The sequence below is a fragment of the Aspergillus karnatakaensis genome, assembly GCF_047715665.1.
Source record: "Aspergillus karnatakaensis strain CBS 102800 unplaced genomic scaffold BJY04scaffold_40, whole genome shotgun sequence".
Classification (NCBI taxonomy): domain Eukaryota; kingdom Fungi; phylum Ascomycota; class Eurotiomycetes; order Eurotiales; family Aspergillaceae; genus Aspergillus; species Aspergillus karnatakaensis.
This window is the reverse complement of record NW_027395752.1, coordinates 206,630-231,455: the sequence shown is the minus strand read 5'-3', so window position 1 is coordinate 231,455 and position 24,826 is coordinate 206,630. Positions and strand designations below refer to the sequence as shown.

The 24,826-nt window shown below is 50.5% G+C and overlaps 10 protein-coding genes across 10 annotated transcripts; 4 read left to right on the top strand and 6 right to left on the bottom strand.

Moving 5' to 3' along the window:
• The first annotated feature begins 146 nt into the window (after nt 1-146).
• On the top strand, nt 147-1,278 carry BJY04DRAFT_194382 (RNA-binding protein). The gene is made up of 2 exons (XM_073712048.1): nt 147-541; nt 599-1,278. Exons 1-2 carry the CDS (start codon nt 221-223, stop codon nt 734-736), a joined length of 459 nt encoding a protein of 152 aa, XP_073568959.1. The 5' UTR covers nt 147-220; the 3' UTR covers nt 737-1,278.
• On the bottom strand, nt 1,003-1,573 carry BJY04DRAFT_220507 (uncharacterized protein; the record flags this gene model as incomplete). The annotated part of the gene is made up of 5 exons (XM_073716890.1): nt 1,003-1,102; nt 1,206-1,218; nt 1,284-1,346; nt 1,425-1,440; nt 1,514-1,573. The coding sequence occupies 5 exons, from the start codon at nt 1,571-1,573 to the stop codon at nt 1,003-1,005; spliced, it is 252 nt and encodes an 83-aa protein (XP_073568958.1).
• Nucleotides 1,574-1,893: 320 nt separating this feature from the next.
• BJY04DRAFT_220506 (cytochrome c oxidase subunit VIb) lies at nt 1,894-2,520 on the top strand (the record flags this gene model as incomplete). The annotated part of the gene is made up of 5 exons (XM_073716889.1): nt 1,894-1,949; nt 2,035-2,166; nt 2,223-2,304; nt 2,361-2,424; nt 2,486-2,520. 5 exons carry the CDS (start codon nt 1,894-1,896, stop codon nt 2,518-2,520), a joined length of 369 nt encoding a protein of 122 aa, XP_073568957.1.
• Nucleotides 2,521-3,396: 876 nt separating this feature from the next.
• BJY04DRAFT_208873 (putative phenylalanyl-tRNA synthetase alpha subunit) lies at nt 3,397-6,569 on the bottom strand (the record flags this gene model as incomplete). The annotated part of the gene is made up of 6 exons (XM_073714052.1): nt 3,397-4,101; nt 4,175-4,273; nt 4,334-4,338; nt 4,406-4,532; nt 5,055-6,362; nt 6,495-6,569. The coding sequence occupies 6 exons, from the start codon at nt 6,567-6,569 to the stop codon at nt 3,397-3,399; spliced, it is 2,319 nt and encodes a 772-aa protein (XP_073568956.1).
• A 547-nt stretch (nt 6,570-7,116) lies between these two features.
• BJY04DRAFT_208872 (DNA-directed RNA polymerase II core subunit RPB3) lies at nt 7,117-8,292 on the bottom strand (the record flags this gene model as incomplete). The annotated part of the gene is made up of 3 exons (XM_073714051.1): nt 7,117-7,504; nt 7,571-8,139; nt 8,239-8,292. 3 exons carry the CDS (start codon nt 8,290-8,292, stop codon nt 7,117-7,119), a joined length of 1,011 nt encoding a protein of 336 aa, XP_073568955.1.
• A 395-nt stretch (nt 8,293-8,687) lies between these two features.
• BJY04DRAFT_194361 (NUDIX hydrolase) lies at nt 8,688-10,602 on the bottom strand. The gene is made up of 2 exons (XM_073712047.1): nt 9,904-10,602; nt 8,688-9,803 (listed from the first exon to the last, which is right to left on the bottom strand). Exons 1-2 carry the CDS (start codon nt 9,953-9,955, stop codon nt 9,376-9,378), a joined length of 480 nt encoding a protein of 159 aa, XP_073568954.1. The 5' UTR covers nt 9,956-10,602; the 3' UTR covers nt 8,688-9,375.
• A 2,267-nt stretch (nt 10,603-12,869) lies between these two features.
• BJY04DRAFT_194357 (arginyltransferase) lies at nt 12,870-15,716 on the top strand. Its single transcript, XM_073712046.1, has 11 exons — nt 12,870-13,280; nt 13,662-13,706; nt 13,777-13,852; nt 13,917-13,979; nt 14,031-14,153; nt 14,207-14,368; nt 14,416-14,649; nt 14,696-14,793; nt 14,851-14,916; nt 14,979-15,265; nt 15,330-15,716. Exons 1-11 carry the CDS (start codon nt 13,208-13,210, stop codon nt 15,453-15,455), a joined length of 1,353 nt encoding a protein of 450 aa, XP_073568953.1. The 5' UTR covers nt 12,870-13,207; the 3' UTR covers nt 15,456-15,716.
• On the bottom strand, nt 15,717-17,077 carry cbpA (putative calcineurin binding protein). The gene has a single exon (XM_073712045.1). It carries the CDS (start codon nt 16,855-16,857, stop codon nt 15,976-15,978), a length of 882 nt encoding a protein of 293 aa, XP_073568952.1. The 5' UTR covers nt 16,858-17,077; the 3' UTR covers nt 15,717-15,975.
• A 2,552-nt stretch (nt 17,078-19,629) lies between these two features.
• On the top strand, nt 19,630-20,499 carry grpE (mitochondrial nucleotide exchange factor MGE1; the record flags this gene model as incomplete). Its single annotated transcript, XM_073716888.1, has 3 exons — nt 19,630-19,902; nt 19,979-20,407; nt 20,467-20,499. The coding sequence occupies 3 exons, from the start codon at nt 19,630-19,632 to the stop codon at nt 20,497-20,499; spliced, it is 735 nt and encodes a 244-aa protein (XP_073568951.1).
• Nucleotides 20,500-22,193: 1,694 nt separating this feature from the next.
• On the bottom strand, nt 22,194-24,491 carry BJY04DRAFT_103143 (uncharacterized protein). Its single transcript, XM_073707962.1, has 2 exons — nt 23,777-24,491; nt 22,194-23,702 (listed from the first exon to the last, which is right to left on the bottom strand). The coding sequence occupies exons 1-2, from the start codon at nt 24,315-24,317 to the stop codon at nt 22,387-22,389; spliced, it is 1,857 nt and encodes a 618-aa protein (XP_073568950.1). The 5' UTR covers nt 24,318-24,491; the 3' UTR covers nt 22,194-22,386.
• Between the last annotated feature and the right edge of the window lie 335 nt (nt 24,492-24,826).

The window sequence follows — 24,826 nt, the reverse complement described above, 5'->3', positions numbered from 1 at the left end:
TGGCTTGCTGGGCTTCCCGCTCAACCAAGCCAAGTGGCCTCCGGGGGCCCAATTTGCCCCTAAGCCTAATCTGGAGCTCGCCAAAACACTGTGCTTAGCTTAGTCCTTTGCACGTGATGGATATCAGATTGTCCGCCTTGAGGTCCGGAGAGCTGGCTGGGGGAAACTTTCCGCACTGCTACACGATATTCCAGATAACATACCCTGAAGCACGGTCGCTATGAGTGAGAAAGTTCGTTTGAAGTGTACGGTTTACGTCGGAGGCCTGGACCAGGCGGTGACCGTGCAAACGCTGGCCGAGGCATTTGTGCCATTCGGAGAGGTCGTTGATATCACCCTTCCGAAGCCCGACGTACCCAACTCTAACGACAACCACCGCGGGTTTGGCTATGTGGAATTCGATCTACCGGATGATGCGAGGGAAGCGATCGATAACATGGACGGTAGCGAGATATATGGACGTACGATTAAGGTTGCCGCCGCTAAACCGCAGAAGGATGCGAATGAGGGCCTCGGAAGCAAGACCGCTATCTGGGAGCAGGTATGTGGAGGGCGCATATCCCACGGACGCATAATTTGCTCACTAACTGCTGCATAGGAGGGCTACTTGTCTAAATACGCTGTGAGCGAGGAAGACAAGCTGGGAAACGCTGAGGGCAGAGAAGCCAGCGAGGCCCCCGAAGATCCAATGCGACGGCTAGAGGAGCTAGATGTTGCAGGACCCAAGCCGGAATGATGATTGAACAGCATAGCATACGACGTGGAAAAGTCGAGAGAAGCCTGGCGGCAGTAATATTGCACGATATTACATCATCGGAACCTTTTGTTCAAAGCCGTACTATATACACACGCGCTCCAAGCTTGAGCCTGGTATTTCTCGAGATATCACACTCCACCACCTCCCGCGACATCGCCTCGCCCGCGGATAATACAGAATTCCAACACACAAAGAACAGAGAAGTCCAATCAGCCATTGCAAGGAATCGAATGTGATGGTACATTTTAGTGCTCACGGTCCTCGGGACGGTTGGGGCTAAGACGGAGGGTCTTGTCGGTCATGAGCTTCTTGCTGCTGGAATAGATGGCAGCTCCAACGGCAACGCTAGGGTTGAGTGTCAGCGCGAGATACGGTTTTGATTCGCGGAAGCGACGGAATTGGGGACCGTCATGTAATAACGAATGTATGCATTAGAGAATAAACATACCCAAGAACAACACCTGCAGATGATTAGCACATAGTCCAATTGACAAGCTCCTAAAGTAGCCCAAGGTTTATAACATACCGAGAGGGATCAACTCTGGGGGAATCCTCTTAAGAGTGCGCAGACGCTGGGAGATGGTGTGGGCTAGAGAAGATCATTAGCCAAACTCCAGTATACCAATTGAATCATATCGTCGTCGACTGCAGTCTCATGGGATCGTACCGCTGTGGTTCTCCTTCTGCAACGTCGGTTAGTAACTGCCAAGCCTTTTTTTCACATCATGCAATGCCAGGGATGGAGAGCGAGCTTACGGGAGCAGGGAAGGCAAAGGCCCGAGTGGGCTGCATCCGCAGAACACGAGAAGGGTACATGGTGAATGAGGCCTACTGGTAGATAGGAGTTGAGATTGAGGGAAAGGGTGGGATGAAGGATCGAGGTCGAGGATCGGGATGTGGTGACGGAGCTCTGCGACGCAAGTGACTTAACGGCTTCGGGTGTTGTTTAGGAAATCTCGACCTGTAACTGGCTCGTTTACCTGGGCGGTCACTCCCGGCATGGGACTTCACGGGTCGTTCCACCCTCACCCTCACCACCACCTAACCTCTGTCAACGACCTTCTCCTCTCCACCTCCTCTCCCCCTCATTCCAATTCTTTCAGTCAAGCTTTGTTGATTGAATTATTACTGCCAAAATGGGTGCCATTCCTGAAGCCGATCCCGATGAGCCCGTCGAGACCAAGCCCTTCAAGTTCGTCACTGGTGAGTTTCTTCGCACCCGAGCTCAATTCTACTCTTTGCGCAGCTATCAGACTCAATCGCTAACCTCGTTCTAGCTGGTACGTGCTGCATAGACATCATATCCGATCCAATCGCTTTTTGCCCGCGCCCGCTGCGTATCATCGGACAATGGAGCTCACAATCTCTCGTCTACTAGGTTACGACGCCCGTTTCCCCCAGCAGAACCAGTGCGTCTCGTCTAGCCATCCAGATTATCCTGAGGCTCGCTAATAGCTTTTTCCAGGACCAAGCACTGCTGGCAAAACTACGTTGACTACCACAAGTGCGTTACCGCCAAGGGTGAAGACTTCCGCCCATGCCGCCAGGTACATCGCATGATCACCTCCAAAGCACCTAACCAACGAGTCTAACATCGTGACAGTTTTACCTCGCTTTCCGCTCTCTCTGCCCCAAGGCCTGGACTGACCGATGGGATACCCAGCGCGGTACGTCACTGACCTCACCTTCCTCACATCTCAAGAGATTAGCCTACTGACAACTCTGTAGAGGCCGGTAACTTCCCCGCCCGCCTGGACCGGTAGATTAGACCTTTGCTAGAATAATTTCCAGCGGTGCTTGAAGCTTGAAATGGTGTGTTTCTTTGTCAATCTAACAATGTACTCTACCTGATCAGCGGGGATCTGATACAAGCCCTCTCTTCCTCTCGCTCCCTATTCTTTTCGCCTTGGGCCAGTCGGAGACGGGTGTATATAGACTCGCCGTAGTTTGAACAATGTGCACATTATTGTGTTGCTTGGTCTGCGTAAGTTTTCTGTTCTGCGACTCAGATTGTGAACATCTTAGACCGCAGTCATACTTTGTCCAGCGCTGCTGAGCAGACGATAACATTCTGCCTCATTCCCCCATCGGCTTCATATCATGAACAGCATGGTTGTTATATATTCATTAGAGTGTCGAATATCTTCTAGAATTCTCTCTACCTGAGTCTATCAGAGACACCTATATACATCAAATAACAAGAACCACCAAAGTGCCAAGTAAACCAACAGCATTTCCAATGTATGAAAAACAGCAGATTATGTCTATCGTTAGATAATCTAATCTAGTTTAATCTAGTCCAGAAGATAAATTGCAAGATATATCTGGAATGAGGATGAGGGTATCTCACAAGGTAGACCCCACAGAGCAGGAGTAAGAAGGAAGGTAGGAAAGAATAAGGGTATGTACAAAACCATATGTGTAGACCTTCTGCAAGTTGTTTGGTGTGATGGTGAGCTACCGGGACTGATGTTGTTTTGTTTGTTGATCTACCCGAAGGAAGTCTATAACAAGATTCCAGGCAAGATACGCATATGCAGGGGCGTGTGCATGTCCATGGTACGTAGATGGCAGGGTGTCGTATATTCAATAAGTGTCGGAGGTGCGTCAGCCAGTTGTTAGGTGTGTGATATGCAAGCTCAGACCTTCGGCCCATCCGAAGGAATTCCCTTCAGGTAACGATAAAGCTTCTTATGCTCCTCAAGGAAAATGAACGTCGCGATCGTATGTGGCCCCAGACGGATAAAGCTGGGCACCCACCCACGGAACGTCCAAGCGAAGCCTTCTTTCCGGATAATTTCACGAAGAAGACCGACAATGTTATGCCCCCGGCTTTCCGCAGGTGAAGCACTCATGACACGGGTCTTGATGACATCGACGGGACTGCAGACCGTCGTCGCGACGAATCCCGCAGCTAGGGACGCTGTGAAATGAGTCCCTAAGTTATCCTTCATGCCGAAGTTCTCGAGGCAAACGCGCTTGAAGACATCATATGAGACGAGCTGCGAGGCCGTCATGAGCACGGCTCTCGTCGAATTCGGCCATACACCTCTAAACAGACTGGAGAAACCCTCTGTGCGCGTCATTTGTACTAGACCGTGGAGGGCATGGCGGTAATTGCGCCTTTGGGCTGGTGGAAGCGCAGCGTCGGACTGCATGCGCACGTTGAGTACGTCCGCTGGGTTTCCTGCGATGCCGCCAATTATACCAGAGGTACAAGCCATTCCGAGGAGGGTGAGGAAACCCGGCGGTGACGATCCGTTGCTGAGGCGGGACTTCATTTCCTCATAAATTCCGAACCGGGTTGTTGAGTAAGTCAGCTGGCGCAGGATGGCGGCTGATAACTGCGATGCGGGTAAAGATGTCAGCGCAAGCCTTTTCTGCAGCATGATTCTGCTTCCATTAGGTAGAACGTACCCCGTTGTAGAGACCAGTGATTCCATTATGCCGCAGGATATGCGCAAATGTGCCAACCATCGTTGAGGGCGCATTTGGAGCCCGAGTTTGCAGGCGGACCTAAATGCCATATTTTTAGTTTGTGAAGAAATCGCGACAAACGAGAGTTTCCGATTGTACCTTGACTGCAATTGTTTACAGTTAGTCAAGTGTTCTTCATACTGGCTTTTCTATAGAGAGAAAGGAACTCACCAAGATCCAGCGGGTGTGTCACGGCGGCCGCAAAACATGAGGCAGAACCACCAAACCAGAAGGGATAATGCACCTTCTTCTTCATAGGCACAGCAGGAGCGACCTGCGGCTCGGAGGAGCGCGGCATCTCCAGCTTCGCGGTGCTTGCCATCGTCGACAATCAGACGTGGACATTCCAGCGCGGAAGAGTTACGGTTAAGTAAAAGTTGGAGAAACAGAAGAACCTCTGAGTTTTAAAGCAGCCATGACGGAGATAGATCAAGGCTCCGAGACGCCTGCGACTTCGGAAATGTCAGCGGGGTCCGCCAATCAGAGGCTCGGTTGCGCTTTCACACGGCGGTCCACTCGCGGCCAGGCGGCAATCCTCGGTAAAGGGGGGTTTCCTACGTAGGGCGGACGTCAAGAAGGCGAGTTGGTTATTGGACCTACGGAGATGACATCCCGGTGCTTGAAGTATAGCCGAGCGAGGCGCTTACTTAGGCAGTCCGGTGGTGATACCATAGTACAGGGTATGCTGTTTACTACTAGGTATACTTTCCTATCGTTCAAAGCTGAGATATTGTACAATTCGTTCCCATATATTACACTCGTATATGTACATCAAGTAGAGGACCATTAATCATCGTAGCTCAACACCTAGATGACCGACAAGCTTCCCCCGGACGCCCTCATGAAGTTGGTTGACTTCGTCGTTCGTCAACGTGCGCTCTAGACTGCGATAGTTGATGCGATAGCACATGCTCTTGCGATGTGTCTTGGGGTGGGTGAAATCGTCAATCATTCTAACGTCTTCGACAAGATCACCGCCAACTCCACGCACGATCTCCATGATATCGTTCTCATGGACCGGCACCGCCCCGCCGGCCGCACTCCCGCCGCTAGCGGCTGCGGAGGGTAGCCAAAAGGCGACATCCTTAAAGCAACCGGGATGCTTGGAGAAAGGCTTGAATCGGGTAATCTGACCTGCTTTGAACTGGGACAAAAAGCGCTCATCCTTCGACCAGAATAGCCGAATGTCGGGAATGTTGAATAGAAGCATAGCGATGCGCTCTAAGCCTAGTCCAAAAGCCCACCCGATGCGATTTGGTACGTCTGAGTTGATGAGGAGCTCCTGTTTGACCACGCCGCAACCCAGAATCTCAAGCCAATCACCTTGCCAAAACACTTCCAGCTCCCAAGATGGGCTAGTGAATGGGAAGTAGGCTTCAACCCATCGAACCTTGAGCGGTGTTGTTTCAATGCCGGCGGCCGCCGCCGCTTTCTGCGCCTCCGTGAAGACCTTGATGACCATCCTCTCCAATGACCGCTTGAGGTGAGCGGCGATAGCTTCAACTTCTTCTTCGCTATGGTATTCGGCCTGGAGAGGGTTCCGCTCGGCATGAATAGTGGGATTCGGGTCCTCAACCGATACATCATGCCGAGGGATCTTCTTAATGTCTTTCAGAATCGCGGTAGCAGTCTGACTTGAGGCCTTCAACGGCTCACCATCAGGGCGCTTCCACAACATGGCACCCTCCATCTGATGGAACACGGGATAATGACTCCGGTCAATCGCATCTCTTCGGTAGACATCCGCAACAACAGTATACCCGACTTCCTCGGGACTCTTCGTCTCATTGCGATTGATTTGCTGGAAATAAGCCTGCTGATGAGCACTGGTATGCGTTCGTAACACAGTCTTGTCATTGAGGTAGTAGGTATCCGTGCGACTCCGTCCGGGATGGTCCGCGGGGAATCCAAGAACGTCGAAGTTCTGAGCAGTCGAAACAATAGGGTTTTTCTCGGAGTAGTTTCCAAAGACCGGACCAGGAAATTGACTCTCAATCAACTTGCGCGTAATGGCGAGCGGGTGGTTCTCATCAAGGTATAGCCGGCGGCCGACGTGCCCGAGGATCGTTGTGGTGGCATTTGTCCACTCGTCCTTTGTGTACGTTTGGCCCTCAACAACTAGCGATTTCTCCAATGACGGGATTCTCGATGCATTATCGAACTTGCTTGGTGTATCATCTGTTCTGCGCACAGCTGTAGAGCTCCACTCCCTCTGTCCGTAAGATCGAGAGTCGGGAAGTCGCGAAATTGGAATGCGGACGCTGTTTAGGGGTGTAGCGATTGACCATCGCCCGCTGCCAAGGCGCAGAGCCCTGCTTGTCGCAAGCAGACGCATGTCTGAATTGACGTTAATTGCAATCAGCGAAAGTGTCCTTGATTTGGTTGTTGCGGGATGATATGAGACAAATATTCCCTCGGTACGGATCAACTACCCGCCGTCGAGGAAGTATAGGAGCACTGCTTTCTAAGTTTCTATCCATGTCCATAACTGTAGAGGCCGGACAGAGAAACTTACTTTGCTAGGGTACACCTTTTAGCATAACAGCCAGAGATGTAACACATTGGAACGCCGCTAATTGAATCCCAATCAGTCCAATGTGAGTCATTGTGTTTTTTTTTTTTCATGTCATTTGATCTAATAGCTAGCTACCTTATCATGAACCCGGTGAAAAAGTACATAGAAGCCGGAATAAATGACAATGGTAGAAAGGTAAATGAAGCAGAAGTAATTATCAAAATAGTAGGAAGATACCGCGCCTAGGCTCCCAATGAACCCTCCAAACCACAAACTCCATCCAATGCTAAAACATACGTGAGTAGATTTCTTTTCCTTTTCCTTCTCGTATCAAGCCCCCGAGAAAATATGCATAGTCGACGAGTGCTTAGAATCCATAGCCACCTCCACCATATGGTGTAGCTCCGTAGGGGGTCGCAGCAGTGGCACCCCAGGCGCTCGCGCTCCCGCCGTTGGCGTACGCAGTGTAGCTACCGTCCATGGCCTCTGCTGGCTCGTAGGCGTCTGGGCTGCGGACACCCATCATGTCTTCATCCGGGATACCGTTGCGGTCGCCTCCTTCAGTACCAGAGAGAGATGAGATGGCGGAAGCGAGTTTGCGCTGCAGCACAGTTATTCCTTGTTGAATGATCATGTCCGGGTCGAGGTTGCCGATGCTTTCGACATCAATGTAGAAGTTGTTCGGTTGAGCGTCGTAGTCGAAGGGCTGGTCTGGGGGAGCGGCGTGTTCCCAACCGGCATTTTGAGACACGGGCCTAATTATCACGGTTAACACACACTAAGGAAAGCGAATTTGGATAATATGGAGCGGGCTAGCATACCATTCCTTGATCGGATCCTCCTCATACCAGTAATCCACATGCTTAAGGTTGTTGTGGGGGTCATACTCGAACCCGATCGCAGCCGTGGGCGCCCACTTCGAGTGCTCCTTAGCTATACCCTTCTTCGCAATACAAGTCATCTTCAGCTCCTGCCCCCGTCTCAGCTTGCAAATAAGCGGACCATTCCCCGCAGGATCCGTGATCACAGGGCTCCCAACCCACTCATTCGCCCGCTCACCAGCAACAACTAGGTCGCGCGCATAGATGTGCATGATCTCATCACCTGTGCATCGCGCATGTAGAGAAAGCGTAACACTACACCGAGAGCAGTGATCTTCGCACTCGCAGTCTCGCGTGTACTCGACGTCCTGGTCACAGTTTTTCGAGTTCAACGGGATCAGACCTAACCTGTGGGCAAGCATCTCGTCAGGGAGCACGGAGGAGTTCTTCTCGACTTCGACGAGATCGATGGCCATTGTGGGGATTTCGGCGAGCATGGCACGGCGGAGGGAGTTTGCGAAGGCGAGGTCGACGGAACTGAGCTTGAAGTCTACGCGGTATGGTTCGGCCTATCGCGTGACGAATGGACTAGATCAGTTTCGTTCATTTGAACATAAGAGGTATTGCGAGAAGCCGATTTGGGGAAAGAGAGGAGTCTCGGAGCTCACCTCTCGCACTGTGACTTGAGGCCCGGTGGGCTCAATATCCATCTCGTAGTCCATACTAGCGAGGAGGCAGGGCCTCTGAGTGGTTCGGAAGTGAGAGAAGAGCCGACTTTAAAAGGCGATTTAGAGAGTGAGGTGAGCAAAAGGTTGAATGCAGCTGTGTGAGTGGATGTTCCTGGTGTCAAAGAGAAGTTAGCGGCGACAGTGCCAGTGTTGAAGTCTTGATATGAATTCCACGCTTTGCCTGATTTGGTAATCAGCATCATACAGTACACCTGGGCAGCCCTGGAGGGCTCCAAGAGTCCAGGGCGGCTCCAGTTGGCACCTGGGCAGGTCACTGGTGTTTGAATAATTTCTTTTTTCTTAGCTGCATATCAATAGAACTGTTAACTATTGCTCCAACAACCTATCTAAAATTATTGTAGATATGATCTAGGAGTCTACTACAGCTGCTCATCTGACCCATACCTACTTCCTACAGCCAACCTGGTCTACTTGCTTGGTTAGTGCTCTACGTCTTTCTGATCTGTATCACTGATATCTTTGCAGTGTTCTTCATTGCCTCTTGTGACCAAATGCCTCGGTCTGAACTATCCAAGAGTCCAAAAAGTGAGGCCGCTCGGTCGCCGAAGCAAACCAAGACAACGAAACAGAAAGTATGCTGCATCAACAGTCTCCGAGCCATTGTTTCTCGAGTAAGCGAAGGGTAGTCATCTCACCCTAGGTGTCAGAACGGAGGTCGGGCGTATTCAAGAAAAGAGAAACCCCATAACCCGACCCAATTTCAGTCGTGCGACATCAAGAACTTTTTCACCCACCCGCAACAATACCACCGTCCATGCTCCTGTAGCTTCTATGCCCAACGCGGTGGTGTTAAATCTATAGTTGTAATCGCGTCAAGCCAGTTTCATGCAAAAAAGCCATCAAGCCGCCAACCGATTGTGCTGTGAGAATAGAACCACTCGAACACCAAATACACCCAACCCAGCCAAAAACAGAAAATAAAGGTCAAGCAAATGTAATCAAATGCGATGATATGGGTGAAGCAGATTTTGGGAAGGCATCATATCAAGTCATCAAGGGGGCTCCTAAGGTTATAGGTTGTCCCCAGAAAACAGAAAAAAAGTAGTGGTGGATGCACTACCGCTTCATAGAACTCCGATTTAACGCTTCGAGAAGCTCGGGGCGACTTGCGAGAGCGGCTGCAGCCTGGGTGTAGTTCACCCACTGGCGTTTCCGCTTGTGCATTTCAGGCCACCGCTCCTCCTCCCGCTCCACTGTGACTTCGAAGAATTGATACGAAGCTCTTGGTGCATTTGACGTCAGCAAGGTTGACGGACGCATGTCTGGTATCGTCCCCAAATCTCTGAGGACGGTGCACACAACCCCGGCTTCTTCCCAAGCCTCTCTACAGGCCGCTTGCTGGGCACTTCCTTCGTCGGTCTCCCATCCGCCTTTTGGAAGTACCCAGCCGCCTCGCCCAGCGGACTGAATCATGAGCACTAAGCTCTTATCTTTTGATAGCGGAACAACACCGGCTACTAGCCGTTCGCCTTTCGACCCGTATCCTAGTGAGAAAGGCACGTTAGCATACAGCACAGGGCATTTGATTTTAGGTTTGGGACAGGTGCTGGAACAGGTGCTCAGGCGCGGTAGGAGATGACTCACGTTGGTTTTTCCGTCCGACACGGGACTCCATTGAACGAACCTGGTCCACCATGTTGGACCAGCGAGAACAGTATTAGGCCGATTCGAGGCACCTCAACAAGAAAAGTATATAGAAAGGGGGTTCAAAGATTTGACAAGATACAGCTTCAGCCGTACTTCGCGCAAAGCTGAATATAAGGAATGGGATGATTTTCGGAAGCAAAGAGGGTGAGAAAAGTGACTGCCAGAGGATGACGACACTATATAAAGTATAGAGAGAGGTTTCAAAAGAGGGAAACTTCAAGGCCGCGGAGGTTCAAGCGTGATAGAGGGCCAGCTGGGGTAAATAGGAGCTGGCTGACGGCCGGTCCAGGGCTTTTGTATTCTCCTGGGGAGGGATAGTAAAGCGGCCGAGGAAAGGCAGAGAAATTTTCTGAAAGAGGAAGACTGGAACAATCTGAGAAACTAGGTATTCCCGTTCACACCCGTAACGGACGGGGACCTGGACGGAGACTTGGAGATGGAAACAGACATGATAGTGGAGGGAAATAGCATAGAAATAGGGGAGGGGATAGGAGGAAAGAAGAAGAGGAACGGAGGGGAGGCGAGAGGACGGAGACAGCTTGGGATGGATAATGGGCGGCGCGGTCCGGCAAGACTCTAAAGTGTCTCTCTACAGCGCTGCCCGTATCGTCACTGTATTACACTGACCGCTTGCTCGTCTGTTACACAAAGTACATGGAGCTTTTCTCTATTAATCTATTTATATCAGCAGGCCTAGAGAGGTTCAGAGTAGGGAGTACTTTTGTTTACTACTGAGAAGGCTCTCGAGGTCTTGTAAGCATATCTACTCTGAGGCCTCCCCATCTACAAAGGCCTTTTTTGTTCAACATCACGTGTTGGGTTGTTTGGAGAGCGTCGCCACAAGCTGTCAGTCTTATACAATTAGTTACAGAGTACATCAACATAGCAAAAAATGTTGCATAGATTGAAACCCCAAGCTGGGATCTCAGGGTCCGCTCGTCGACAGATCTTTGCTGTGTTGTCGAGTTTCGATCCAATCGCCGCGGTGATGCCCCCAAGCCTTGTTGGAGTCCTGGGCCCCTAATTTGTTCTGATGCGCATCCCCTGCTTTGCTAGTCCAAGCCCTCTGCAGCTAGTGACAGCGTTAGCTGAGCAATACCAACGCTCTGATCAAACCCATGGTTCATTTATCCTCGTTGCCGTGGCCATGTCTTCCGGAACATGTGCATAGTGCCCTAGATATCACTTGCATGATTCGTTTGAAGTATGGGGCAGATGCGCGATAGTTAGGGTATGGTCTGTCTCTGCTACCCCATCGAATTTTACTCTTTGCTGTTTCTGAAAACACGTGTCACGGAAGTCTAAAGGATAGACAAATCAGTCTGGTTGTAGCTGTTGCTGTTGGATAAGTCTCCTCATGAATCATATCGTGTGCTCTGGCAGTCGGGCTTTGCCATCTGCCCCGCATCGATCGACCTTTAGTGATGACACTCGTCTGCTCAAGGAGCTGATCCGAGAACCTAATATGCAACATGCAGGGCACGCTCGGGCTTTGCGCCAGTATTGAAGAGAACGGAGCTCCATTAGAAAAAGAAAAGACCAGGAAACGCAAAAAGGAAAACGACGATGGCCGATTAGGGGAGCTTCTCAACGAATTCTGATGCGGAAAATAAAGTTTGATACTCGAATCATGTCAGATTCTCCTCGTTCAGAGACTCTAATCCTCTCGCACTATGATTATTATCAGCTCTCCCTCGAAATTTCAAACCGGCCAAGGAAAATTCGGTCTCTTCCGGCGTTCCTGGCCACGAGAATTGCGACTTGGATGCAAAAAGGGTCCATCTTCTGAAGCACAGGGAGTCAGCCGTTGGTCAACACTGTGGATTAGGCCCAGTTTTCCCTCTCAGTCCGCGCTTCGTCTTTTCCAGTGCTTAATCAGCATGATGGGGTGCGGTTGTGTCTTTCAATGATGGATCTGCAATTGGTCTGCGCGTCCTTATGTACCCCAGTCGTACCAGAGACTTTCGGGATATCGTCGGGCATAGGTGTCGGACAAGAAAATGGTCTGGCCTGATCCAATGGTAATGATAATTTGGTAAGGGAATAATCCTGGCTACTGGATGGACGATGCACGAGCTCCGAATATCCAGCAGTGCCTTGGGACTGGCAAGTGGCTACCCACGACGCACGTTCGTCGTTTCATTTGTGTGGAATTCATTCTTCGGGACACCAGCAGTCATTGTGGAACCGAAATATGTAGGTCCGCAAAGGGCCAAATTATGCATCCTCCCCGGTGTACGTCGGGTGGTAGTTTTATGTACCTGAATGACCTCTCGAGGTACGGAGTAATATTGAAACGGTGGATTAGTAGGACGCGAAACCTCGTTGAGGACGGTTGAGCAGCAAAGAGGATCGGAATAGGCTAGCCCTGGAGATGATCGAGTCGATCAAGGGATCTCCCCCTAAAAACGTCAAAGCTCAGAAGATTGCGATCAGGAGTTGAGTAAGCCAACCACGGATACGAATATACTAGAATAGAAGAAGAAAGTAGTCGAGTGCGTGAAGACTGAAGGGGGAGGGGAGGGTGAAATGGTACGGAGTACCTTGAAATTAAAGATAGGTACTGTAACGCCAGCGTCGCGTATCAAGGCAAACGATACAGTACGGAGTCCTATTCCTGCCAAAGAAATTCCAGGGCCCCAATTTCACAGCTACTAGGTTAACTAAGTGGTCTGTACCTAAAAGGATAGATATAGTGATTGGTCTTAGAATCCTCCAAGTGAGAAAGCTGCCATGCAAGTGTCTGCATCTCAACACTAGCATTGCTCTTCTCCGAAGGCTGTTGTGGACTGTTAGTGGCGAAAAAGCGTAAACTAGGATGCTTGCTCATGATGCGGACGAGAACTATGCAGCCAGCAGAGTGACAGGGGAGAAGTTGGCCAAGGCTTTTCTAGAAGCATCATAACAACGTTTCTACTCGAACACCTGAGAAGGACTGCTCTGATGCTGAGAGTGAGATATTATCTTCTATCATTTTCAATAATCCTACGCCTACGGAAGGGCAGCCGCAACGGCTAAATGAATGATCTGGCCTGGTGTCATCCGCCGTATTCATCTTCTTCATCCATCTCTGGAGCTCTTTTCTCTCAGCTCTCGCAACCACCACTAACTACATCGCGATCAACGACCGCGTCACTGGGTTTTCCTTCATTTCTTCCTTTTCCGCCTTGAGCGCTGACAATCCAATACCGCCTCCAATCTTCATCCCATCATTTCACTGCCTCGCGCAACAGACCACGCCATGGAGCCTTCTGATCCCAGAGCACCGATTGACGCCGAACAAGCCAGGCAATTGTCGCTGTTCCGACCCCTCGGTGAGTAGCCACTCATAGCACACGCCTTTGCCCGTGGTGTGGTTATTGGCCGTTGTTTATTTCTTTAACCGCAGCTCTCTCCGTTCTCCATACTCCAGTCTATGGATTCATCGGTGCTCCCCTCGTCAGCGTCAACACCTGCCCCTCACCCATGATGTATTCAGCCCTCTTGGTCAACACTGAAGCTGCCTGATCATCCCGGTCGTTTCCTTTTGGTTCTCATTTTTCCTTTTCATCTCCTTCCATTCGGTCCCTGGATTTCCTCCGTGCCCAAATCTACTCGTTTTTCCCGATCCATTGACTACTCGCCGTGACTAATGTTGGATCCGTCATGATCATCACCGCTTCGCCAACTTCGCTCTGACCAATACCCTATTCCAGGTTACCAACGCAACTCATGCGGATACTGTAAATCAGACAATGGAAGTCAGTCGCCTTGTAGCCTCACCTGCAGTTTTCAGTTACAAGTTCGAATGCTAAAGGGATGCCCCCGTAGGCGCTTCATACTACGCTAGCTCCGTCTCAGTGCGTCCGAAACACTATGAAGAGCTCGTCAACCGGGGCTGGAGAAGGTCAGGCTGCATCCGGTGGCAACCCATACACTTCTTGACCTGCGGCCTGCTGACCTTCGTATAGGTCCGGCACCCTGTACTACAAGCAGAACCTGCAGCGGTCATGCTGTCCTCACTATACCATGAGGTGGGTGTCATTGCCCTTCGAGTTCGGCCCCAACGTCGCTGATTAGCCCAGGCTCGAGGCATCCGCCTATAAACCAAGGCGAGATCAACGAAAGGCAATCAATCGCTGGACCAAATTCGTCCTGGGCCCTGAGTACATACGCAGGGCTGCATACCTTTGTCCGAAAACCAGGGAGTAAGCCACATCTTGCTTATCTGTCTGGTGCATGTGAGCTTACAAGCTTGCAGAGAGAAGAAGCGCCGCAAACTCAGCTTCGACCTGCAGGATGCTGTTCACGGAGCCGAATATAGCAATGTCAAGCGGCCAATTGACCCTAAGACAAAGAAACCCTTGGAGCCGGCTCACCGATTCGAGATTAACATCGAAGGTGACACAGTTTCACAAGCCAAGTAAGTGGCGCTTCGAAAACCATCCAACCCTGTCTGACATCCTCTAGGTTTGAGCTCTTCCGCAAATATCAAACGAAAGTCCACAAGGAAGATGTCTCCAAATGGCACACCAAAGACTTCAAACGCTTCCTCTGCTCCGGCCTCAAGCGCTCCGAACCCAATACCCAAGAAGGACAATCTAGACTAGGATCCTGGCACCAGTGCTACCGGCTCGATGGGAAACTCATAGCTGTCGCCGTCTTAGATCTGATGCCTAGTGGCGTTAGCTCTGTCTACATCTTGTAAGCTTCAAAGCCGGGTTACCACTTCTCGCTAACCCAAGCGAAGCTATGACCCTGATTACGAGCATTGGGAGCTCGGGAAGCTCAGCGCCATGCGAGAAATCTCGCTAGCCATCGAAGACGGCTACCGGTATTACTACATGGGTAAGCTTTGCTATCCCTTCGGTTTTGAGTTAGACATATACTTACAATCTCATCTAGGCTACTATATTCACTCATGCCAGAAGATGCGCTACAAGGGCACATTTCGTCCCCAATACATCCTCGGTACGCCTATCCATTCCTCTTCTCAGAACACACCTTCAGGATAATCCAGTCTAACCCTCTAGACCCTGAATCCCACACCTGGGATCCCTTGGAAGGCGAACTCGCGACCAAACTCAACGAAAAGCCCTATGTATCCCTCTCGCGAGACCGCCAGCGCGCCGAATCCACATCCACCGAGCCCAATGTCAAATCTGTCGCAGAAACTGAAGAAGCCGAAGCCGAAATAAACGACGAAGAAGTCTCCCTCTTCGCACTCAACATGCCTGGTGTTCTCACCATCGATGAAGTGATGAAGCTCGATCTAGGCAGTTGGGCGTTGCTGGTTCATGGATCGTTCGTACATATGATCGTAAGTCTCCCCGATATCATCGCCATCATGTGCAATGGGATATTGCTAATGGGCATGAATACAGGACCTCGTAGGCTGGGAAACCATGCCGATTGACGAGCCTCAATCTATCAAAGGGATTGTTGCGGAGTTAGCCGCAGCTCTAGGACCTGCTGTTGTTAAAGAGAGTGCGGTTGTGCTGTTCGATTAAGTAAAGCCGAGCAGTTGTCAGGGCCGTTTCGAAACGGCGTTTTAAGTCCCGACTTGCTCGCTACTTGCTAGCTGACGCATTGCGAAAGAGGTGATTAATCATTAAACAAGGAGCCAGCTAGAAGAGGTCATAAGCCGCAAGCAAAATGATCGTAGCAGCTTATTTTGAGCACTGAACCGAACAGTCTGCCATTTTGCATATACTGCAGTCATATACGAATACCTTTTAGGAAAACTATTTGAAGATGAAAAAATGAGATAATAGCATATTATAATATGTGCATTCTATCAAGGTAGTAAAAGATCGAAAATGCTTCAATACCATAGCCTTGGTGTATGGATTGAGACACCAAGCCCAATGCCTCCGAGCACTCTGGAAAGTAACAACCGAAAACAAAATATCGTAGTAGCAAAATTAAGATCCCCCATGCACCTGTCGAGCGCTAAATGCAACCAAATATCAAACCAATAGACATCAGACAAATGACAACAAGACAGAAAATAAGATCCAGAAAACCCATTTAAGCCATCAATTCAACCGGCGGCCGCGCGGTCTTGAACGGCGCCTGCTTAGTCGGCATCTCGATCTCAATCGGACTCATCTCCACATCCATTTCATCTGGATCGGCAGTCGTATCTTCAACCATCACCGCAGGCAAGTTCGGGCTGCTTCCATGCTCCCCAGGGTTATAGATAAGAGTGCTGCTCCTGCTCCGCTGCTGCGTGAGGGGCCAGCTCCCCGTGCGCTTATCAGATGACATGGACATTGGCGTATCCGGGTCCGCCTGGTGTGCGAACCCAGCAGCAGCATTGGCACCAGACTGCTCCGTCTTCAACATGGCAAGCGCCTGGGCAAGATCACTGGCATGGACCTCCTTGTTGGGCGGGTCCTCAGTCCTTGACACCCATCCGTGCGGTGGACTCGGTGGCGGGCTGATGAAGAAGAGCTTATCGACCTGCGGGGCTTCGAGAAGCTTATGCTTAATGGCACCGGACTCGTCGCGGTCCAGCAGGGGCGTTGGCTCGCCAAAGTAAATCTTTGTGCGGACTGGACGGTTTAACAGGGACTCGCGGTCGAGGAGGCGGCGGACGGTGATAGCGTCTTCTTCGTTGTGGAAAGAGCAGACGATGCGGCGGAAGGAGGGGAGTGGAGAGAACGAGTTTAAAGGCGCGATGGATTCAAGTTGGGCGCGGATTTGAGCGAGAGAAGACGGCTGGAACAGGTAGAGGTCGTTCAGGTCGGTGATTAGGAGGGTGTTTGAGGGTGGGGAGGGCTGGGTGAGTGGGGGGAGACTGGAGAGGTCGATTGAGAGGGAGGTTTTGTTTGAATTGGAGCGCGAGGAGCGGTTGGCGCCAAAGGAGGGCGATGAGGGGAAGGACTGTGGTGAGAGTGTGCCTGACATTTTGACAATTGTGAGGTGGTGAAGAGGTGTGTCGAGAGGGATGGTGGTGGGAGACAGGCGAGGTGAGGGTTGCGGTCTGTTAAGTAGTAGTGGTTGGAGTCGCCACGATAGGTAACTAGAGCAAGGTGATAAGAGAGGCGGAGGATAGCGGTGGTTGGGGTAGGCAAGGTAGTATTGCAAGTGTTAATCAATAGAAGTGGTGTGATTTGGTAGTTGGTTATATAGACCCTGGACTCATGGAGAAGTCTGCCGCGCTTGTTGGTCCTCTTTCCGTCTTCGTCTCCGGGGGGGCGCAGCAACGCCTCTCACAACTGCTCGCAGTAATAATACTACTCACTACTCCCACTCTCTGCACAGCCAGGCTCGGCCTATGAAACGGGACTGTCGAATTTTTCTTCTGGTTTCTCCCATGTCGATCCAGCGGACGCGACCGGTCGGTCGTCAAAAGTTGTTCCTGAAGATCGATCTCGACCTTTCGACAACGTTGTTTGCCACAGACTCGAGAGTTGATACCATGTTGACGAACGCCACTTACCCTAAGTCTGTACGGAGTACCTCCACGCTTGCTTGCCATCATCCCCTCCAAAGTAATCACCGGATGGAATCATGAGCGACAAAAACTGCAGGTTACGCTATACGATGGGAATACGTGCAGTTACCCAAACGGGCTCTGGCCGTCGGCCTTGCGGTATCGATGCTTAGCTGGCTGACTCTGCCCTGCGTGTATACAAGGTTCAAACGAACCAGAGGCTCTACAAGGCATTGCGGTCAATTGCCTCGTCAACGCCAGATAGGCAGCTTCATAAAAGTTACTATTTCATGCTTCTAAGCCTCTATTCTGATCCGTTGCTTTGCTTTGACAGCTCTGTCCTTTGCTGACGACGGACTCCGCGTGCTCCATACGCTCCGCCTCTGCAGCGGAGACCTAAACACCGAAATCCGGATTAGCAGAGACGTTGAAAAAGTGTGCATAATGCATTACGCAGCTGCTCCAGTTCGTGGATATCAGCGGAGCTATTGTGATCTACGGATAGCCGGATACTGTGGCTGATGCTTCTCCATGTTAAATCGTTGAGATCTGTTACCTTTACCAGCTTCACTAACAGCAGGCTGCTCAATTCCTGGTGTGGCTAAGCTCTCCTCAACATTTGGGATACTCTATGCCAAGCTCTTATTAGCTTCTTTAGGTCCCTGCATTCGTCGCCTTCATACTCCGTACGGATGGCATTACCAGGTCACGGGACCAGCAATGCCTCTTTTGCGCACTTTTCACTCTAGTAGTGACTACGTACGTATGTATTTCGTCTCCTGAAACCCGATTCGTGCGCCCTTCCAGCATGATTTTTTGACTCGGTAATGCCAATAGTCGTCTTTCCATACTGATCACTTCATCCACAGTTTACTACTCTCTAACATGCACTATGGACAACGCGGGCTTGGCATCATTCGGCTTCACTTACTTAGCCTCCTGACAGGCGGTCCTGACAAGTTAGCATAGCCACTCACGCACTATTTTGCGGAGGATCCTCCGCGCAAGATCATGCCGTTGCTGCCGTTTCTTCATGGAATACGCCGGAAGGATCGGACAAGAGCCTTGCTTGCCATGCATGGGCTGCGTATCGCGCGGCGCACATCCGCCTCTACCCCCCTTCCCTTTGTATCTCGTTTCGTAGTCGTATAGCCTCTTGAAGCATGTATCTCGCGCTGGCGGATGAGGCTATAACATCGCTAGTAATCAATCCTTCCTGTGTGCACTGCTTGCACAAGGTTGAGCAATGCTCTACCGGGAAAAGAAAGCCTGGGAATCCAGAATAGGTATAGCAGGGCATCGTTAACCACTCCGCCAAAGTGCCTCTATATAAAGTTTATTCGCCATTCCTGAGTCTATATCAAAACAGCTTCTCTAAGAGCACTTTCCCATAACTCACCTGCTTAGTATAGAAAAATAAAACGTGTATGGTCATAGTTCTCACTATCTGAAGCGTTAATGTACCTAATTGTAGTACCTAATATGCAACCTTTCGCAGATAGTAATGTTGTTAGCTTTCGCAAGCACTGACATTGGTCATACTACTACTCGTTCAGGCGTTCCGCAGGCGTTGCACCGGTGCAACCAACAGTGCTGTAGGGACATAGTATTGTGCCCCAGGCGCAGAAAGTATCCGCCTAACGGCCTGTCTTATGCTATAGTCCAGGGCCCTGCATATTTGCCGCCAACTAGGCTCATCCGTCTACTTGAACTCCAAGGTGATCGCCGTAGTGTGTCTGTCTGAACAATATTTCTGCACCCTTTGCCACCTCGCGCAGATCAAGCTCAGGCAGCCTGAACTGGCGAGCTACCCAAGCCCGTCATCTTGATAACCATCATTTACTATGAGACTAGTGCGTTTAGCACTGGAAGACGGCTTAGAGACTGCTCACGTGTGCATGTGGCTGGCTAGCGACTGGCCAGGGGCAGGGTATGCGCTGAGGCTCACATATTACGACACTGATGTAGCCTCTAATAATGCTACACTACTCTTACACATCTCAGTGCTTCCTGGTCACCATTGAAATAATCACCACTATCACTTAATTAACTACTCCATACAGATTTCACGCTTGCTCTATACTTCGGACATATGTTGTTCCACCCCCCGCTAAGGCGGTCAGGTGATAGCAGGAGCTTTCAAGATTTTCTACGATAATGCCGCATCGCGTTCTTGACAGCATCACGCATCTTCACCTCTTTTTCTCATTCAAATAACCATTGATACCTTTCTACCCTTTACAATGTTCAAGCGAACCCTTCTTAGACAAGCTCAGGCCTCGAGGTCTCTGCTATCCGTCCGATCCGCCTCCACAAAGCCTCTGGCCGTTTCTCGGACACCACAGTTCCAACCACAGTTCCTCGGTCCTTTCACTCGTTTTTCTACCGCTCGATCTTACTCCACTGAAAATGGCGATAAGGCCAAGAACGAGGAATCATCAGAATCATCAGAAGCTGCCGAGGATGCTGTTGCGAAAGAGCTAGAGGCCAAGAAGAAGGAAGTCGTTGAGCTCAAGGTAATCACTCCTTCACTCGTTCTACAGTTGCCTCGGCAAACCTTTCCAAAGAGCTATGGAACTGACCCTCTGAAAGGACAAATATGTTCGCTCTGTAGCAGATTTCCTCAACCTCCAGGAGCGTACCAAGCGCGAGATGGAGAACGCTCGCAACTTCGCCATCCAGCGGTTCGCCGTCGACCTTCTCGAGAGTATTGATAACTTTGACCGCGCTCTGCTCGCTGTTCCCGCCGACAAGCTCGGTGCCGCTAAGACTGAAGAGAACAAGGATCTCCTTGACCTCGTTGACGGTCTCAAGATGACTCAGCACATCCTCATGAACACCCTGCAGAAGCACGGTCTACAACAATTCAACCCCAGCGACCCGGCTGAGGATGGCAAGCCGCAGAAGTTCGACCCCAACCGTCACGAGGCGACGTTCATGACCAAGGCTGAGGGCAGGGAGGACGGCGAGATCATGCACACCCAGACCAAGGGCTTCACGCTCAATGGTCGTGTTCTCCGCGTAGGTTTTCAAGACTTTCACTACTACTGCCACCACGATGCTAATACTCTCATTTCTAGGCTGCCAAGGTCGGTGTCGTCAAGAACAACTAAGACCTTGTACAATGTATAAAATAAGTCTCCTCGCCCTGGAAGTACCTTCTCCACTTCCACGGCGCCTCTTTTTTCTCCTCAACCCTTCACCACCTTTGTGCTCCTTGGATGTTTATTATATCTCATCTATGAACGCATATGTATGATACACCTTTCCGTACGATCAGGGGCGTCTGGACGGTCTTTCTAATTACCGATTTAATTCTTCATTTACGGCGTTATGTTTCTTTCTACACTTACAACGACAACCTCCCTCCTCATGTATACTACACTACCTAAATTTTTTGTCTGGATTGGTCTCATCGTCTTTTTCACCGTCGGGAAAAATCTAGCGGGAAGTTTCATTAGCATTGGCATCATGGTTGGATACGGGTTACGGGTGTTGGTGTCTCGTCTTGTCCATGCAATCTATCTTCCCCTGAACTCCGGATCAGGCTGAAATCAATCCCAACGTCAACCTACATGACAGACAGTTCAAGTCTCAAACTTTAAAGACCCGTTCCTACCCTTGCAATCATTCCTAACGCCGACCTCTTTCGCCTCTACCCGTCTAGACGCCACTCACTACCAACCTCTTAGAATCGACCCAGCTCGGTGACTTCAGTGTCCAGACCTACCGAATTAATATATTTGGATCCGTCCCTTTGGGTCTTTCTTCCTACCTACCTACCTACCTATTTGCATTCCCCTCGCTGCACCTTTAGGTTCTTCCCAGCCCCCAAGGCCAAACCGAACTACAAAGCTCAAGGGGAGAGTAGTAAACAACAAACTTCAATATCAACGAAGTCCAATCCTGTTATTCCACGAGGCCGGGGCATGCACCAAATTCGCTACCGTGGTATCTTCGAAACGTCAGAATTTGATTTATTAGGTATGTACGTCATTATCTACATTAACGTTTACATATGTTCAATATATGTATATGTATAGGTATGTATATATATTGTACTATATAATACTATAGTACTTAGTTAAACCAGCGCCAACCACGAATGCAAGAACGCTGGCCAAATTTGAAGAAAGATAAACAGTAAATCAGAACAAAAACTTAAATACCCTACCCTAGCCTATACCTACCTAGCCTAAGCTAAACAAAACACCCATTTCCCTAACCATATGTATACTGCTGTAAAGGGACGTGCAAGCTCAAATCCCATATAACACGACAGGGTCAAATCAAACGGCACCAAAGAGAGGGCGCGCGAAAAAGAAAGAAAGAAAAAGAGGACGAGACAGAAGGCAACAGGAAGCCAAACATAAACACGAAGATATTCCGGACTAGATTCCCATATAGAGAGAAGAGCGACATTGTCAAGTCGCGTGTAAATTTAAGTCAGATCAAGCCAGTCAGACCAAACCAAAGCAAGTTTCCGTTAAATAACCGGACACCGAAGGATGGAGGAATGACAGGGGTAGAAGTAGATGAAACGAGAACTCGAAAGGAACTCGACAAGAGAGAGGAGGAAAGGCTGTCTATACCTGCTTTTACATGCCATACCATTCCACATTATACTGCGCCTCGTCGCCTGGTTCGCCGTAATTGCCGAGAATGACCGACTGAAAAAAGCGATGAGGGAGATATACCCCAATATTTAGTTTGCGCCAGAGACTCCGCGGTGACATGATAGGAAGCGAAGAGTGAGCAAGAACGAGTATGTACCCCAAAGTATAGACATTGACAGATGAGATTGCATACCCCGTATGCAAGGAAGTAAATGCCAAGAACACTGTATGCAACCCAAGTGCCCTATGACAACCGATAACGCCGGAGCCGGGATGGTGCATGCTTGTGCGTATAGATGACAGATGGAGAAGAGGGAGGGAGGTCGTTGAGGTTCGTTCGAGAGATGTGATAAAAGGGCAGGAGAGAGAAATAGAGAGAGCATCTCAACCATCTATCGTATCGGCGTCATCTGCCCCATCGGCAAGCAGGGTACTTGACGAGGGAAGTTTGCGACCCGCACCATATACCATCTCCATAAGTTTTGCTTTCTGCTTCTCACGTACAGAACGGAGATAGTCATATGTCCCCTCAAGTCCTTTGATTTGGCCGTCAATCACTGCTTCCACAGGCCCCAGGGTTCGCCCGTTGCTTCCTGTATCGACGGCGCCGGCGAAGCTTACAGAGTCATTGCGGCGGACGAGCGGGCTAACGAGCTTGCGCCGCAGGGTCTCCAGGTTGACCTTAAGAGTAAGAAGACGGCCGCGATGATCCATGAGCAGATGTTTGTTTGCCACAGTCCGACTCCTCACATTCGCCAGCAGGCGCTTGTTCTTCTCGTATTTCCTGACGACGGCAGCATCTGGCCCTAGTACTCGAGTCCATAACGAACTAAGCATTTCGCCCTCGGCACGCTCTTGAGCATCAGATTCTCGGACGACTGTTCGCTGAAGATTCAAGAACTGCCGGTCGATAGACTCGAATAGCGCAAAAAGCGCCGTCGAATGAGTCAGCTCACTGTTGATTGACTCTTCAAGGACAGACAGGAACTCGGTAAACGTCCGCGTGAGAGTTGCGCGCGTGCGCTGCGCTGAGGTCTGACCGAAAATGGCAGTTACTACTGTCCCAAACGTGGTAGGAGCTGCTGCGAGCTCTGTGCCAGCTTGCTCACCACTCGCGCCTGCAACTCTCTCCAGCGATCCAAGTCGCGACAACAAGTCATGCATATTATCAAAGACTATTGATGGCAAGCTACTTGGCGGCTGTGACGACAGGGTTTCGAGCTCGCGCTTGGCCCAGTCCATGACAAGGAGGATAGAGTCGACGTCCGAGTCGACATTGGCGAAGAAGCGCGTCAGCTCAAGGGAGAGCGACTTGAGCGAATCTGACAATTCGTCGAGTTGGCCCACTATGATGGGTGCGCTTGTCATATTGGTCCCCCGCACCGACTCGCTAAGATCCCAGACGGCAACACCGGTCTCTTGTAACGTCCCAATTTGTTGCACACCATTTTCTGAGTAATATATAAGCGGCTCAAATGAGCGCGCAAAGCTCGACAGCTTCACAAGATCTGGGATCGCGGACGGTATACTCGGCATGAACAATGCGCGCATGAATGTTATCGATAGCATGGCTATTAGGATAGAGAGAGTGGTGTTGGACTTGCTGCTCGTGAGCCGATCGAGCTTGGATCGCAAGTATGTGAAGAATGCGACAAAAGGTTCGCGGTGTTGTACTTCAGCGCGCACGGCGAAGCGGATGTCTTTTGAGAGAAATCCAGGTGTTAGTATATCCCGCGCCAGCAAGCTGGACAGGGTCAAACCAAGAGAAGCCTACAATTGCTTATGTTGTTTTCGTGGCCAAAGTCCAGTGCCTCTGTATCAGTCGACCTGGCAGGCATGCGAACTGGACTGGGCGATCGGCCCTTGAGTGGTGAGTCTGCGTCTGGCGGCAATGGTACATTGGCAGCGACAGTAACGTCCCCCGTTTCAGCAGAGACACTGCGGTGCCCTGCCGCCGGAACCTCCGGCGCATCTTCGTACTGTGGACTAGGCTCGCGCGATTGTGACGGACTCACTCCGACGGTCGGTTTTAGGCCGAAGCGGTCGATATCGAAGTTGCGCGGCGAATATGGTTGATGGCGGTACCACCCAGGGTTGGCAACAATATCATACCTCCGAAAGCCGGGAGGCGACCAGGGCTCGCGACCTGACGTCGCATCATCTTCCTCACCGTCTGATTCCTCCGACCGAAAGCCCGAATGTTGCGAAGGCAGGCCGAACGCAGGCGACCGATGGTTGCTTGTGTTCTCAAAGTCATCGAGCGACGCATCCATTGATGGATGATCATCGAAGACGTTGTCTAGCTCGTCCAACATGAGGGACGGCGTAGCGTTTACGGAACGCTGAATTTGTAGGGCCACTCTCAATGATCAATGATCTCCTCTAAACCGCCTGATGTGGTGGTTCAAGAAGAGAGGGGGAGGGGGGGATTCGGGAGGGCGCTAAGTATAGATAGACCAGCTGGAGGCGGGGGAACAATCCGACAAGACAGTGGACTGAAAGAGTACGAAACAGATGAAAAGAGGAGAACAATAGCAAGCTTGCAGAAGATGAAGCTGCAGAGCCAGCGCAGGAGTCTGAGAGAGGAATGCGACGGACGAGGGATAGGTCGATGCCGAACAGCCTTGATGCCTGAGGACTGACTAGCAAGGCTGACTGGCAAGTCACAGCGCGCAGAAATACCGGAGGAAATAGGAGTTACAAACGATTTGCATTAGAGGGTAGGTATATAGGTAATTGTGTTCTTCGAAACTGTTTGCAGGACTGCTTGATGTCCACGTTAGCTGCAGTACCCGATCCAGGGCCCGTGTTTCACCCGATCTAG